We start from the raw sequence: 12,500 nt of genomic DNA, 5'->3' as shown, positions 1-12,500 counted from the left end.
TGTGTGTGTGTGTGTGTGTGTGTGTGTGTGGTGTGTGTGTGTGTGTGTGTGTGTGTGTGAGTGAGTGGGCATGTGTGTATGTGTGTGTGTTTACGTAGGTGTATGTGTGTGAGTGTGAGTGTGGGTGTGGGTGTGAGAGTATGTGTGTGCGTGGGTGTGTGTATGTGTGTGTGTGTTTAGAGGCCTGGAGGGACTCTAAGAGAGGGACAATTTGCCCTCAAATGTCCCCACGCCATCCGCTGGTGGGACGTCCCAGCCGTCTGTTTCTGTACCGTCTGTGTGTGTGTGTGTGTGTGTGTGTGTGTGTGTGTGTGTGTGTGTGTGTGTGTGTGTGTGTGGTGTGTGTGGCGGTCCCAGCCGTCTGTTTCTGTGCCGTCTCTGTGTGTTTATCGGGGTTGCTAACTGCAACATAACTGGGCACCCCTCCACGCTTACATCACTCTGGCACACACACCAAACACACACACACACACACCACACACACACACACACACATCAAACACACACTCATTTGACCAGATCTGTTTGATGAAGGATAAACACTGTGTCAATTCCCACGCAACATAGAACAGAGATGCTCTGACAACATGAAGGCCTGCAAACACACATACACACAGACAACACACACACATGCAGACAACACACACACACACAGACACACACATACAAACAAAAACAATCTCAATGCATGAACACACAAGCTCACACATATAGACTTGAACAATCACATACACACACACACACACACACCACACACAAAAACACATTCACATACACACACACACGTACACACCACACACACACACACACACACACACACACGTACACTCATATGCATCTCTGAAAAATGCAGACAGGTTTCACACACCCTGGTGTTCACACACACCCATAGTTCTAGACTCAACGTTCCTTGTTAACCTGAAATCGCCTGAATCGACTTCTTGCAATCAATCAAAACCAGTCTTGCATTAAGCCATGACACACACACACACACACACACACACACACACATATACAAAAACAAGCACACACACACACACACACACACATGCAAACACACACACACAAAACACATACTGGATTTTGGGAGGGCTTGTTGGCTTCCGTCTCCCCTCATGGCTGTCTGGACAAAAGCCTCAAATTCCTTCATGACTTGGATTATTGTCTTATTCTACACAAAAGCACACCATCACACACACTCACTCAGACATCTGCACAGACACAACAGACAAACAACATACTCAAACACTCAAAAAAGCAAACCCCCCCACCCCCTTCATCCACACACACACACACACGCACATGCCCAGCCCCCGTGGTTGGCAGCAACCGGCAGGTTCTTTTGAAGTCCTGGTTGAGGGCAGCACCTCAGCATTTTTTCCGAGCGTGTAAAAAGCTGTTTCTTCTGGGCGGCTGGATGTATGTATGTGTGTGTGTGTGTGTGTGTGTGTGTGTGTGTGTGTGTGTGTGTCTGTACATGTGTGTGTGTGTGTATGTGTGTGTGTGTGTGTGTGTGTGTGTGTGTGTGTGTGTGTGTGTGTGTGTGTGTGTGTGTGTACGTGTGTGTGTGTGTGTGTACATGAGTCTGTAAAAAACAGTTTCTTCTAGGCGTCTGGCAGACTGGCACACCACACCGCACATACACACACACACACTATCTCTACAACCCTCTCTACCTCACCTACACACACACACACACACACACAGACACACACACACACACACACACAACACACACACCATGGTGCAGCTTCTCATCAGGAGGGCATATCTGAGTAGGTTGTGAAAAACCTCCAGATACTCCATCTTTTCTGCTAGCGTGTGATGCTAACTGTGGCAAAGGTCAAAAGGTCAGGCCCCTGAGGGTCTCTAACTCACACGTCAAATACGGAACCCCCAACAGCTACATGAACTAAGGATGTGGACAAAGCCTAGACAGCAGTGCAAGGCCTTTCTTATGGGAGTATAAGCTAGAGATGACCATCTGTGCTGATTCCACACAAAAAAGGTCAATTACAAGTTTACCATGTCACCTATTGGATCAGTCTGTGTGGAACAGACACACACACACACACACACACACACACACACACACACACACACACACACACACACACACACACACACACACACACGAACACACTGGAGAACAGTACAGACCAATGAGGCCCTCAGTGGTTTGGCAGAGTGGTCTCCTCTGGTCTCCTGTTACGGTTATCTGAATGACACTGCGATATTAAAAAGACCCTGCTTGTTAGGAGCAATTCAGCTCAACATCACGGGACCTGTCATATCTATGGAGCAGGAGCTGCAGGCATTAGGCTGTGTCCAGAGCCTAATTGTTTTTTTGATTGAAACAGAGTACGTAGCACAGTATCCTCACATCTGGAATCTCCATTGCCATGGCGAAGAATTTGAATGACAGCTGGAGGAGCGGGGACAGTGGCCTCGTAGAGAGAGAGAGAGCACATCAGCGGCTGTCCATAGTGGTGCATGTGTATGGTGTGTGTGTGTGTGTGTGTGTGTGTGTGTGTGTGTGTGTGTGTGTGTGTTGTAGGGTGAACACTCATCTCTAGTGTGTATGTGTCTACAGCTGAGCAGTCCTATCTGGTCTCCTGGCTGGGTCTGGTGTGTGTGTGTGTGTGTGTGTGTGTGTGTGTGTGTGTGTGTGTGTGTGTGTGTGTGTGTTTCTCTCTCTCTCTCTTTCTCTACGTTTCTTGCTCTTTCTCTCTCCGTCTCTCTCTCTCTCTCGCTGTTTTGCAATAAGACCAAGAGGAAGTATCCAGTACTGGTGCAGTACTGTAGAGAGGACTCAAATGCCCTGTGGCTGGACGAGTTGGATATGGGCTGCTGCGTTAACAAACACCAGAAAAAAAGATGTTTCTGTTCAACTGCACAGTAATGGACAAGAGGTGGAGGGATTCTCTGAGCAGTTGCGGTTTTCCCGCAGCGCACACAGATGAAGAGAGATGAGGAAAGACATGAGAGAGGAAGGGAGGAGTGGGGAGGTGAGAGAAACACTGAGGCTACACTAGGGAGTGAGGAGAATACGGACACTAGCACACACACACAGACGCACAATCACTTAAACTACACCAGGGAGAGGAGAGCAGTGGCTATTATTGCTTTCAGGAAAACCTCCTAATAAGCCAGAGAACTGAACCGTTGAGTTACCGAGTAAATAAACATTTATTATAGGAAATGTTTTCCGTCCCTGAGTTGCGAGTCATATGGGCCAGCGCGGCCGAGGAGAGCGCTGCGCCATTTCTGCCCGATCAGCGCTGCGGGTTAATATGGAAATAGTGGCAGTGTGAAAATTGCTCCCGAGAGACGCGGTGCCAGCTCCACCTGGTTCTCTATAGCCCCCTAAGTAATGCCTTACTAAAGTGACTGCGCGTAAGCCTTCTGTTAAATTTAGTGCTCCCCACGGAAGGCTCGAATGCCTGAGCGGGTCACTAACCCCTGCGAGCTCGCGCAGTCACCAGCCTCTCTCGCGAACAACCGTGACAAATTTCATTAAAAGCAAGCAAGCACCTCTTGGCCGCTTCTCTAAATGGGGCGCGAATTTGACTAAACAAATTTAAAAACATAAACACTCTTTTATTCCAGGCGACCGCAGCGGCTCTTGAACGGTATTTATTTTCCTAAGAATGAAAATTCCTCTAGCAAGCCCTCTCCAGTTCCTGGGGTCACGCGGGTCAAACGACCCCCCAGGCCAGCGCCGGAGCTTGGCATTCGAATGTTTCCAAAGAAAAGGGTCGTATTTATTGTTGCAGGGCTTCAGTCGTTCTCTAACCCCTGAAGCAGTCCTTGACCCCGTTAGTTATAGTAAGTAATGGCTTCCATTGCTTGCCCAAATCGGGCGCTCGCTCTGCCACAGGTGAACACACTGCTCCGCTCCGGTGCGGTCGTCGTAAAAAAACGAAAACCCACAACTCACTCCACCAAATCACCAGTTGGCAGGAATACGCTAACCCGGACAGAACGGGATTCAGGCACCGCCACAGAGAGCGTCTTAATAGGGTTGCGGTTCCTCAGCTGAACTGTGCCAAGGTACACACACACACTTCTTGCGATGATTAATCGTGGCAATCCTGTTTATATACACAACAATTTAGGCCGGTCGACATAGTCGCTCAAGTAGATACACTGAAAGGTCTAATGAATGCCCTGTTTCGCCCTTACCTCGGGGCTACTTCCAGCGAAAACTTTTCGAATTTTAATTAAGTTCAAAAGTCAAAACTAAGCCCACCCCGAGGCTCAACAAGTGGAACTGCTGCTGCACTTGGGTGTAATCAGCCATCTTGGTAGATTAAATATTGCAGTGGCAATTACCAAGGCACTGGCTCGCGGTCAAGGTCGGCGATGACAGGGAGAGAACATCAGATTTCAAGGAACACTTCGTCAGAATGTCAGGAGTTTAGCGGGCTAAAGGCTTGACTGTTGAGCTTTCCCTGGTAGATGCTAAATTAATCAGTTTCACCCTGTATAAACAAAGCTATTTTTAGACCAACATATCTGATCGAAGTGTAACGATGTTCTTGTCCACCAACAAAATATTCTACTTGATGGAGGAACATTTTTATAATATTTTGACAGCACATTATTTCAATCAGAATATACGCAGACATGCAGAGTTTCTCTCGTTGTCATTTTAAGCCTCCAGTTATGCACTACCACTACGGTACAGGGAGATTAAGTTGTCTTCATAAGTTGACATAGCCCATTGAGCCGCGAGGAAGTAAAGTTACAGGTGGCTTGAATGACACATCCCAAAACAACACAGAGGGCAAGAGCGCTGTCCGCGGATGGGGAGCACTATTTACCAACCGCAGTCCCAGGTCCATCCGCAGCCAATAAAGCCACAGATCGATAGCAAAGCTGTTTACAAACGTGATACTTACACGCGCTCGGCGTTTCTGGGGATTCCCCGCGGCACGTTCTTGAAGCCTTGACCTTGGCAATCCACATGAGATCCAGAACAACTGCACTTATGGGGGCACCCGTCCACCACCGCCACACAGCACAGCAATCCACAGAGCAGCACGAGGCTTCCCCAGCACCTCGGCGCGGTCCACCTCCCGTGCGCAGACGCCAACATATCCACAGCGACCGAGAGCAGGCTTGGGAAGAAACGAACAGACAGAAAAAAAAATCACAATATCTACCGAATGTGAAAAAAACAACTGATAAATCCGCAGGTAGTTCAGATGACCAAGTTCCGTGCGTATATCGCAAACGCTAAAAGGGAACGTGAGGGTAGCCCAGGACAGGAACAGATTAAATGTATCTGTCCAACTTCTCAAACTTCTTCCCCTGGCTCCTCTGTAAAAACTTCTCATTCAGAACCCTGTCCGTGTTCTGCCGTCCTTGCACCACTTAACGACAGCAGAAAACGAAGTGTGGAAAGTTTCGAGTTTACAGATGCGTGGATTTCTCCAACATATCCATCATCCAATGAGTGCTTTAACTAATCCTATCACTCCCGTCTTTTCTTTAAAAGTTACTCTCCTTCAAAGAGAAGCGAAAAAGTTTGCGTGATTCAAAAGGTTTCCTCGGGTTAAAGCGGTGTTTGGCAGAAGGTTTTCGGAGAGGGTGAGATTTGGCATTCCTCCGCTCCATCAGCAAGAGCTTCCGAGAACACAAGAACACAAGCAGAAGTTTCGGGGAGCGCGTGCATGCAGGATAATCTGGCAGTCTGTCCCCGGCCCCCGAAATCGCGATCCAGACTCCTACTGGTCCGCTGGTGTGTGATGTCACTAAAGTTTGGGCTATTCAAACTTCACTTCCAAGCTGAAGAGAAGATTTGAACGAGGCTGAGATTCACGAAGATTTGCAAAGCCATGGCTAACTGCGATAGAGTTAATGAAGTTGTACAAAGAAGCCAACTCTGTATTCGTGGGCATTTGGCTTAGCCTATTTAATTTGTTTGCTTTTATTCGCAATTAAACAAATTTACCAAATTAAACATTCAGATAAATAAATGAACGGAAAACTAATTAATAGTAGTACAAATCTGACACTTTGAAAATAACTATTGGTCATCAAATTAATATAAATACATTCACAATTCAAAATTATTTATTGGTTTAGTTTGTCCTTGTAAAAGAAAACGTTTTCCCTTTTCCAAAACCAAAGAAGTAGTGATCAATTAAGTTGGCTACAATGAGATCAAGTTTCACAGTTGACTCTAGCTTGTTGGTTATTGTGGTGTAACCTCGTATCATTATGTAATCTATATAAATATATATCCATATAAAAAGTTCGTAATTAAGTTTAGCCTTTTTTCTTCACGTTTACGGTAACTTGTAGCCTTTGCTGAAGTGAGGCTGGCATGACTCTATAATTTCCCCCAACAATACCTTGACCTTATTTTATTTGTATGTATATAATTTAACTTAATTTAGAGTCAGGCCAATACCCGAAGGAGAAGGGAAAAAATAAACATTCTCCATTACCAAGAGCCTCAATCGGGATAAGATTCTTTGACAGCGCTCAGATTTCGCTTGCGGTTGGGCTCCCAGATTGCGCTGTGTGGCAGTCGTATTGTGACTACACTGCCCCCGTCTGGTGAGTAGACGAAAAACAAGCCAGTTGTTTCCATCGGGATAAAAATAGTATTTCGGGGTGTGCTATTTGTTTGCAGCGAATTTAATTGCCCTTGTTTATTTGAATGTAATAAAGGTTTTAGGAAAACGTGGTCAGAGGGAAATGTATGCGGAATGTCGCCATGAAGCCATTTCTCAGCCTAAACAATGAAACAGAGGGCAGGCCATCAACCATTCCTCCACCAACACAGCTTACAATGGGTTTGCATAACGCTCTTATAAACAGTAATTACAGGTCATTACCGAAAGGTCGTCTGCATGGGGCAGTTTCCAGTGATGTCATAAACAAGCACAGAAGCGCAGCCTGCAAGTGTCTAGTAAAGTTTGTGAATGGGGTGAAATTAAAGGCCATTTTAGGAAGAGGAGGAACTCCACAGTGAAGTAGGCTGAGAGAGAGAGAGAGAGAGAGAGAGAGAGTGGGCCAAAGGAACTATGGAGGGAGAATACTGGCATACACTGGCTACAAGAGCACTACCTCTTCAGTAAACACAGCAGATAGAGCCAAGCGCATTTTCCCATGAACATATCTTAACACATTGAGGCTCTGTGTCCCTCAGACAGACAGACAGACAGATACACACACACACACACACACACACACACACACACACACACAGACACACACACACACACACATACAGACACACACAGACACACACACACACACACACACACACACACATACACACACACACACATACACACACATACAGACACACACAGACACACACACACACAAACATCACTCCTCTCTTCTTCTTTAGTGAGTGTGCGGAGGTGTGAGATGAAGAGGAAGTGACCCCTTAAAGATGATGTGTGTGCAGTGGCGGTTCTAGACTATTTTTACTAGGGGGGCCAAGGAGGGGCACATAAAAACTATAAGATTTTTGTAACCAATAGTAGCTAGGTAGTAATATATAATAATATATAGTAATAATATAATAATTATAATAATAATATTATAATAGTATTTTTTTCTGTTTATAGTTTCTTCAAATTTAGACTTTTTAAATGTAGTATTTTCTAATTCTAGTGGTTGTCATCATACAAAATTGCCCCACCAGAAATGTCGGGCTAAAATCGCCACTGCTATTCATACTAAAATCTAAGCATGTGCTTTTTTATGTGATGTCTCCTTTAGGATTTGTTTTTGGCGTTGATACAATCGTGAATAATTACTGTGTCTTATCAAACCTAAACTATCCTGCGCAAGATAGGGAGCTGTAGCTGATTGCATATCTAAATGAGACAGAAGGACAGCGATATTTGGAAAAGGCATTGAGGCATTATTAACTTCAACTTTATTTTGTCCCTTAAAGTCTGCAAAGTGTCTGCCCCAACTTTCTTTTCCCGACATTTACATTTATCTTTCAAGAGTACAAATGCCTATCAATATGCAGTTGCAGGATGGGTGAACGACACCAAAATATGGCATCTGGAGACAAAAAATATTTATGTGATCACAGGTCATGTAAGTAATTATTCACGATTGTATCAATGTGCTGCATTTCACTTAAGAGGTCAGTCATTCCCTAAACCTTTTGGAATAGAACGAAATTGTATATTTGGGTTTCTTTGGCGACAGTTCCCGGGCATTTGAACTTTCTGTGGGTTGTGACCGACGCACAGCTAGACTACTGTCTCCCTGTTGGATACAAATATATATAATATTAGACACACGTCACAATCACATGGTATCCATGAATAGTAGTTGCTGAGCTCTCATTCACCGACGAGCACCACACCTGGCAGACTACAGTGTTTGGGTACGCCGCTTTAATTTACCGGTGTAGAACGTTGCGTCACAATATTTCCGCTTTTGGCGCTCGGGTGTAAAATCATAATACATTTTTATTTTTTGTATTTGGTCGGCACGGGGTGGCCACAGGGGTGGCCAGGGATATGTTTACGGGGGCACGGGCCACCCCAGGCCTCCGTGTAGAACCGCCACTGTGTGTGTGCCAGCCCTTAATGGACCTCTGAGCCCCCGAATACAACTGAGTATTAATACACGCACACACACACACACACACACACACTACTGCACATCACAAAGCTAAGTAAATGTGGGTCAGATGTGTTTACTCACACACTACTCACTCATAGGAATGCTGTGTGTGTGTGTGTGGGGGGGGGGGGGGGGTAAACACAGAGAGGTTAAACACAGCTGGTGTGTTAGTGGTGTGTTAGTGGTGTGTTAGTGTGTTCTCTTTCCCTCCAGTAAAGCCATCCCATCCTGTCTCGCTTGCTCTGGGGTCTGACAAACTGTCATGGCTGCAAGATGCATGGCCTACATGTGTTGGAGCTGACCAGTATGTGTGTGTGTGTGTGTGTGTGTGTGTGTGTGTGTGTGTGTGTGTGTGTGTGTGTGTGTGTGCGTCCATTTGCATGGAGGTTATGCCCAGCTGGCTAGGATCAACCCAGGAGCCCTTGTCTGACTTCTCAACATGCGTGCCCAGGCCAAAGTCACATTCTTGACACGTGTGTGTGTGTGTGTGTGTGTGTGTGTGTGTGTGTGTGTGTGTGTGTGTGTGTGTGTGCGACTAGATGCATCTCTGTTAGACCCGCATACATCTTCATTTAAAACGACAGAAAAACCTGTCAGTTTCCTCATGAACAGACATGAGCGCCCGGGAAATATAGGAATCTTTCTCTTTCAAACTAAAACTAAAAATAACATCTATTAACGCCGGTTTCCCATCCTCTTGATAACTGCAAGGGACAGCAGATGATTAGTGATAACAAGCGTGCACCTACACATTTCGAACACCACACTTGGTCCTGGTCGGGTAAGTAAATTGGACACGATGCATTTCAGGGGAGCTGATTATCTGCTGATGTTTTACTGTCTGATTCACTCTGCTTCACTGACCTAACCTGCACAACATGTGTGCGTTGCTTGGCAACAGAGAGCGCTTTTGCTGGGCTCGGAACAACATAACAAAACAAAAAAACTGTTTTTTCCTCAAACTCAATTTTTCTAGTTTTCTGTGAGTTTTATAAAGGAAACATTCGGTACATTTCTTTCATTTTTTTTGAGAAATGTTGCCTTGTATGAAGTTGTTCAAATACACTATCACTGGTTGTGTATTTGTTTGCTCAGTAGTAGTGGCTACTCATGACTGATTAGCTGCCTTACTGATACTTAGTATCGCTCCACTATTCCTCAAGTGAGAATGTATTAGTTAATGTCTAGCCGCGTCTGAGAGCTAACGGCTAACAGCTGGACACAGTCACCGTGCAGGAGAGCAGTCAGTGGAGATCCAGACGCTGTAACTTATCTCCTACCAGCGCCATAGCATGGAAACACTCACAGCCTAACTAGCCGCATGATGTGGAAATCATTTTTTATCATTGTTCGAGCGCTGCCCAAAGTGTTCGTTATTACTGAGGCTGGTTGTGTCTCCCGGGCTTAACCAGAGGCATGGGGCTATTGTTTTTCCTCTCAGTGGGCCTTTCCTGTCCTCTGACGATAAAACAACTCCTCTGGTTTTTGTATCATTCCGCCTGAGCAGAGGGGATAGCTTGGGTGGGGGTGGGGGTGGGGGTGGGGGTGGGGGGCGCTGGCATGGTTGGTGTCCGTTGGAGCGTCAAGCGGAGTTTGGGGAATGGAGGCGAGGCTCCGCCAGAGACCTGTCTGGAGAGAAGGGCCATTAGTCCACCATTAGCCGCCAGAACAGCATTTAATGGAGAGGCCCCCGACGTAAAGAGAAATCCAAACTTTCCACCAATTATGTCAATCTCATCCCCTATCTCTGTGCCATGGGAGAGAGGGAGAGAGAGGGAGGGAATGGGAGGGGCAGGGAGGGGGGAAGAGAGGAAAAGGAATGAGAGACAGAAAGTGCAAGAAAGGGAGGTCAAGAGGAAAGGTGTGGGGAGAGAAAGAGTGAGAGCGAGAGAGAGAGAGAGAGAGTCAGAAACACAGTGATGGAGGTAGTGAGAGAGAGTGAGAGAGAGAGAGATTGAGAGAGAGAGAGAGAGAGAGTCAAAAACACAGTGCACACACACACACAGACACACAGTGCACAAGAGAAGCAAAGTGAGAGGAGGAGGAGGAGAGAAAGGGAAAGGTGGTTCACATATATGTTTGGTCTAACTGTGTGTGTGTGTGTGTGTGTGTGTGGTGTGTGTGTGTGTGTTGTGTGTGTGTGTGTGTGTGTGTGTGTAGTGTGTTGTGTGTGTGTGTGTGTGTAGCCTACCCCGTGTCGGTCAGGAGGCCTTTCTGCCTTGTCATTCTGGATCGTGGTTTTCTCTCCGCACGGCGGCAGGAAAGGGAAAGAGCCCTGAATCGCAAATCAGACCCCCCCCCCCTTCTCTTTTCTTAGGGGGGGATGTGGAAAATGTCCGTGCCAAGCTGTACACACAACGCAAATATCCTCTCCCTGTCCATGAGTCCACAGTGAGGCCAAGAGACCCCTGTCTGATGCTGTGTGTGTGTGTGTGTGTGTGTGTGTGTGTGTGTGTGTGTGTGTGTGTGTGTGTGTGTGTGTGTGTGAGAGAGAGCCCTGTCTGATGCCTGCTGACGTCCTGCTCCAACATGGACCACAGGCCGCTGGCTGCCCTAAGGGCTTTCACGCCCAACGCAAGACCAACACCGGCAAGAAACCAGACGCAGGTGCTAGCTAAGGCACAGCAGAAATGACCAATGATCAAATAACCTGAAACCTGTTTGGTTTCCAAGGTATATACTAGTTTTTTAACATTCCGTTTCGACCATAAGGTTTTCATAAGATGTTCTTTCTGTTAAAAAAAAAAAAAAACATGCAACATTTTGATTGATCTTTGGAGTATCAGGTCTCAGTTTGTGTCTTTTCAGGCCAGTTTTAAGTGTAATGTTTTAACTGTAAGCTCCCCATCAGGTGGTTTCCCATGAGGTTCATCTTTGAGTTCAGTTTATGCTTTCTTTCAAGTGACTAAAGATGGTGCTGGTTGTTGCTGTTGCTGCTGCTGCTGCTGCTGCTGCGCATACACAGAATCAAACAGAATGAAAAAGCTCATGGTAACACTGTTGGAAATGCGAGATCTGTAAAGTGCTGTGGACAGTTCCATCATGTATATTGACATTTATATCAATCCTTTACTTATATATTCATATCTCCATTCATCATTTGGCAGACACTCTTATTCTAACGACTCAGATCAAGGAGAATAAATGGCAACCAAAGTGCCATGAGAAATATGTTTCAGTTTTGTAGAAGTTGAGGAGTTGAGGAGTGTGTGGCTCTGAGAGGGTGATTCCTCTGAGGAGTTGAGGAGTGTGTGGCTCTGAGAGGTTCGTTCCTCTGAGGAGTTGAGGAGTTGAGGAGTGTGTGGCTCTGAGAGGGACGTTCCTCTGAGGAGTTGAGGAGTGTGTGGCTCTGAGAGGGTGATTCCTGAGGAGTTGAGGAGTGTGTGGCTCTGAGAGGGTGATTCCTCTGAGGAGTTGAGGAGTGTGTGGCTCTGAGAGGGTGATTCCTCTGAGGAGTTGAGGAGTGTGTGGCTCTGAGAGGGTGATTCCTCTGAGGAGTTGAGGAGTGTGTGGCTCTGAGAGGTTCGTTCCTCTGAGGAGTTGAGGAGTTGAGGAGTGTGTGGCTCTGAGAGGGTGATTCCTCTGAGGAGTTGAGGAGTGTGTGGCTCTGAGAGGTTCGTTCTCCTGAGGAGTTGAGGAGTGTGTGGCTCTGAGAGGGTGATTCTCTGAGGAGTTGAGGAGTGTGTGGCTCTGAGAGGTTCGTTCTCTGAGGAGTTGAGGAGTGTGTGGCTCTGAGAGGTGATTCCTCTGAGGAGTTGAGGAGTGTGTGGCTCTGAGAGGTTCGTTCTCTTGAGGAGTTGAGGAGTGTGCGGGTCTGAGAGGTTCGTTCTCCTGACTTTCCCAGGGGATGGAGGATGGAGATGGAGGATGAGGGTCTGAGCTCC

General features: G+C 46.5%; 1 protein-coding gene across 1 annotated transcript in view; it reads right to left on the bottom strand.

Moving 5' to 3' along the window:
- LOC116220858 (slit homolog 2 protein-like) overlaps positions 1–5,719 on the bottom strand; it is a 13,525-nt gene extending 7,806 nt beyond the window's left edge. The window contains exon 1 of the mRNA XM_031569814.2: positions 4,905–5,719. Coding sequence (XP_031425674.1) covers positions 4,905–5,101 — 197 coding nt within the window. The 5' untranslated portion in view covers positions 5,102–5,719. The remainder of the gene's footprint in view (positions 1–4,904) is intronic.
- Positions 5,720–12,500: the final 6,781 nt, after the last annotated feature.

The sequence above is a fragment of the Clupea harengus genome, chromosome 6, assembly GCF_900700415.2.
Source record: "Clupea harengus chromosome 6, Ch_v2.0.2, whole genome shotgun sequence".
Taxonomy (NCBI): domain Eukaryota; kingdom Metazoa; phylum Chordata; class Actinopteri; order Clupeiformes; family Clupeidae; genus Clupea; species Clupea harengus.
Note: the sequence above shows the minus strand (reverse complement) of the source record. Positions and strands in the feature narration are given on the sequence as shown.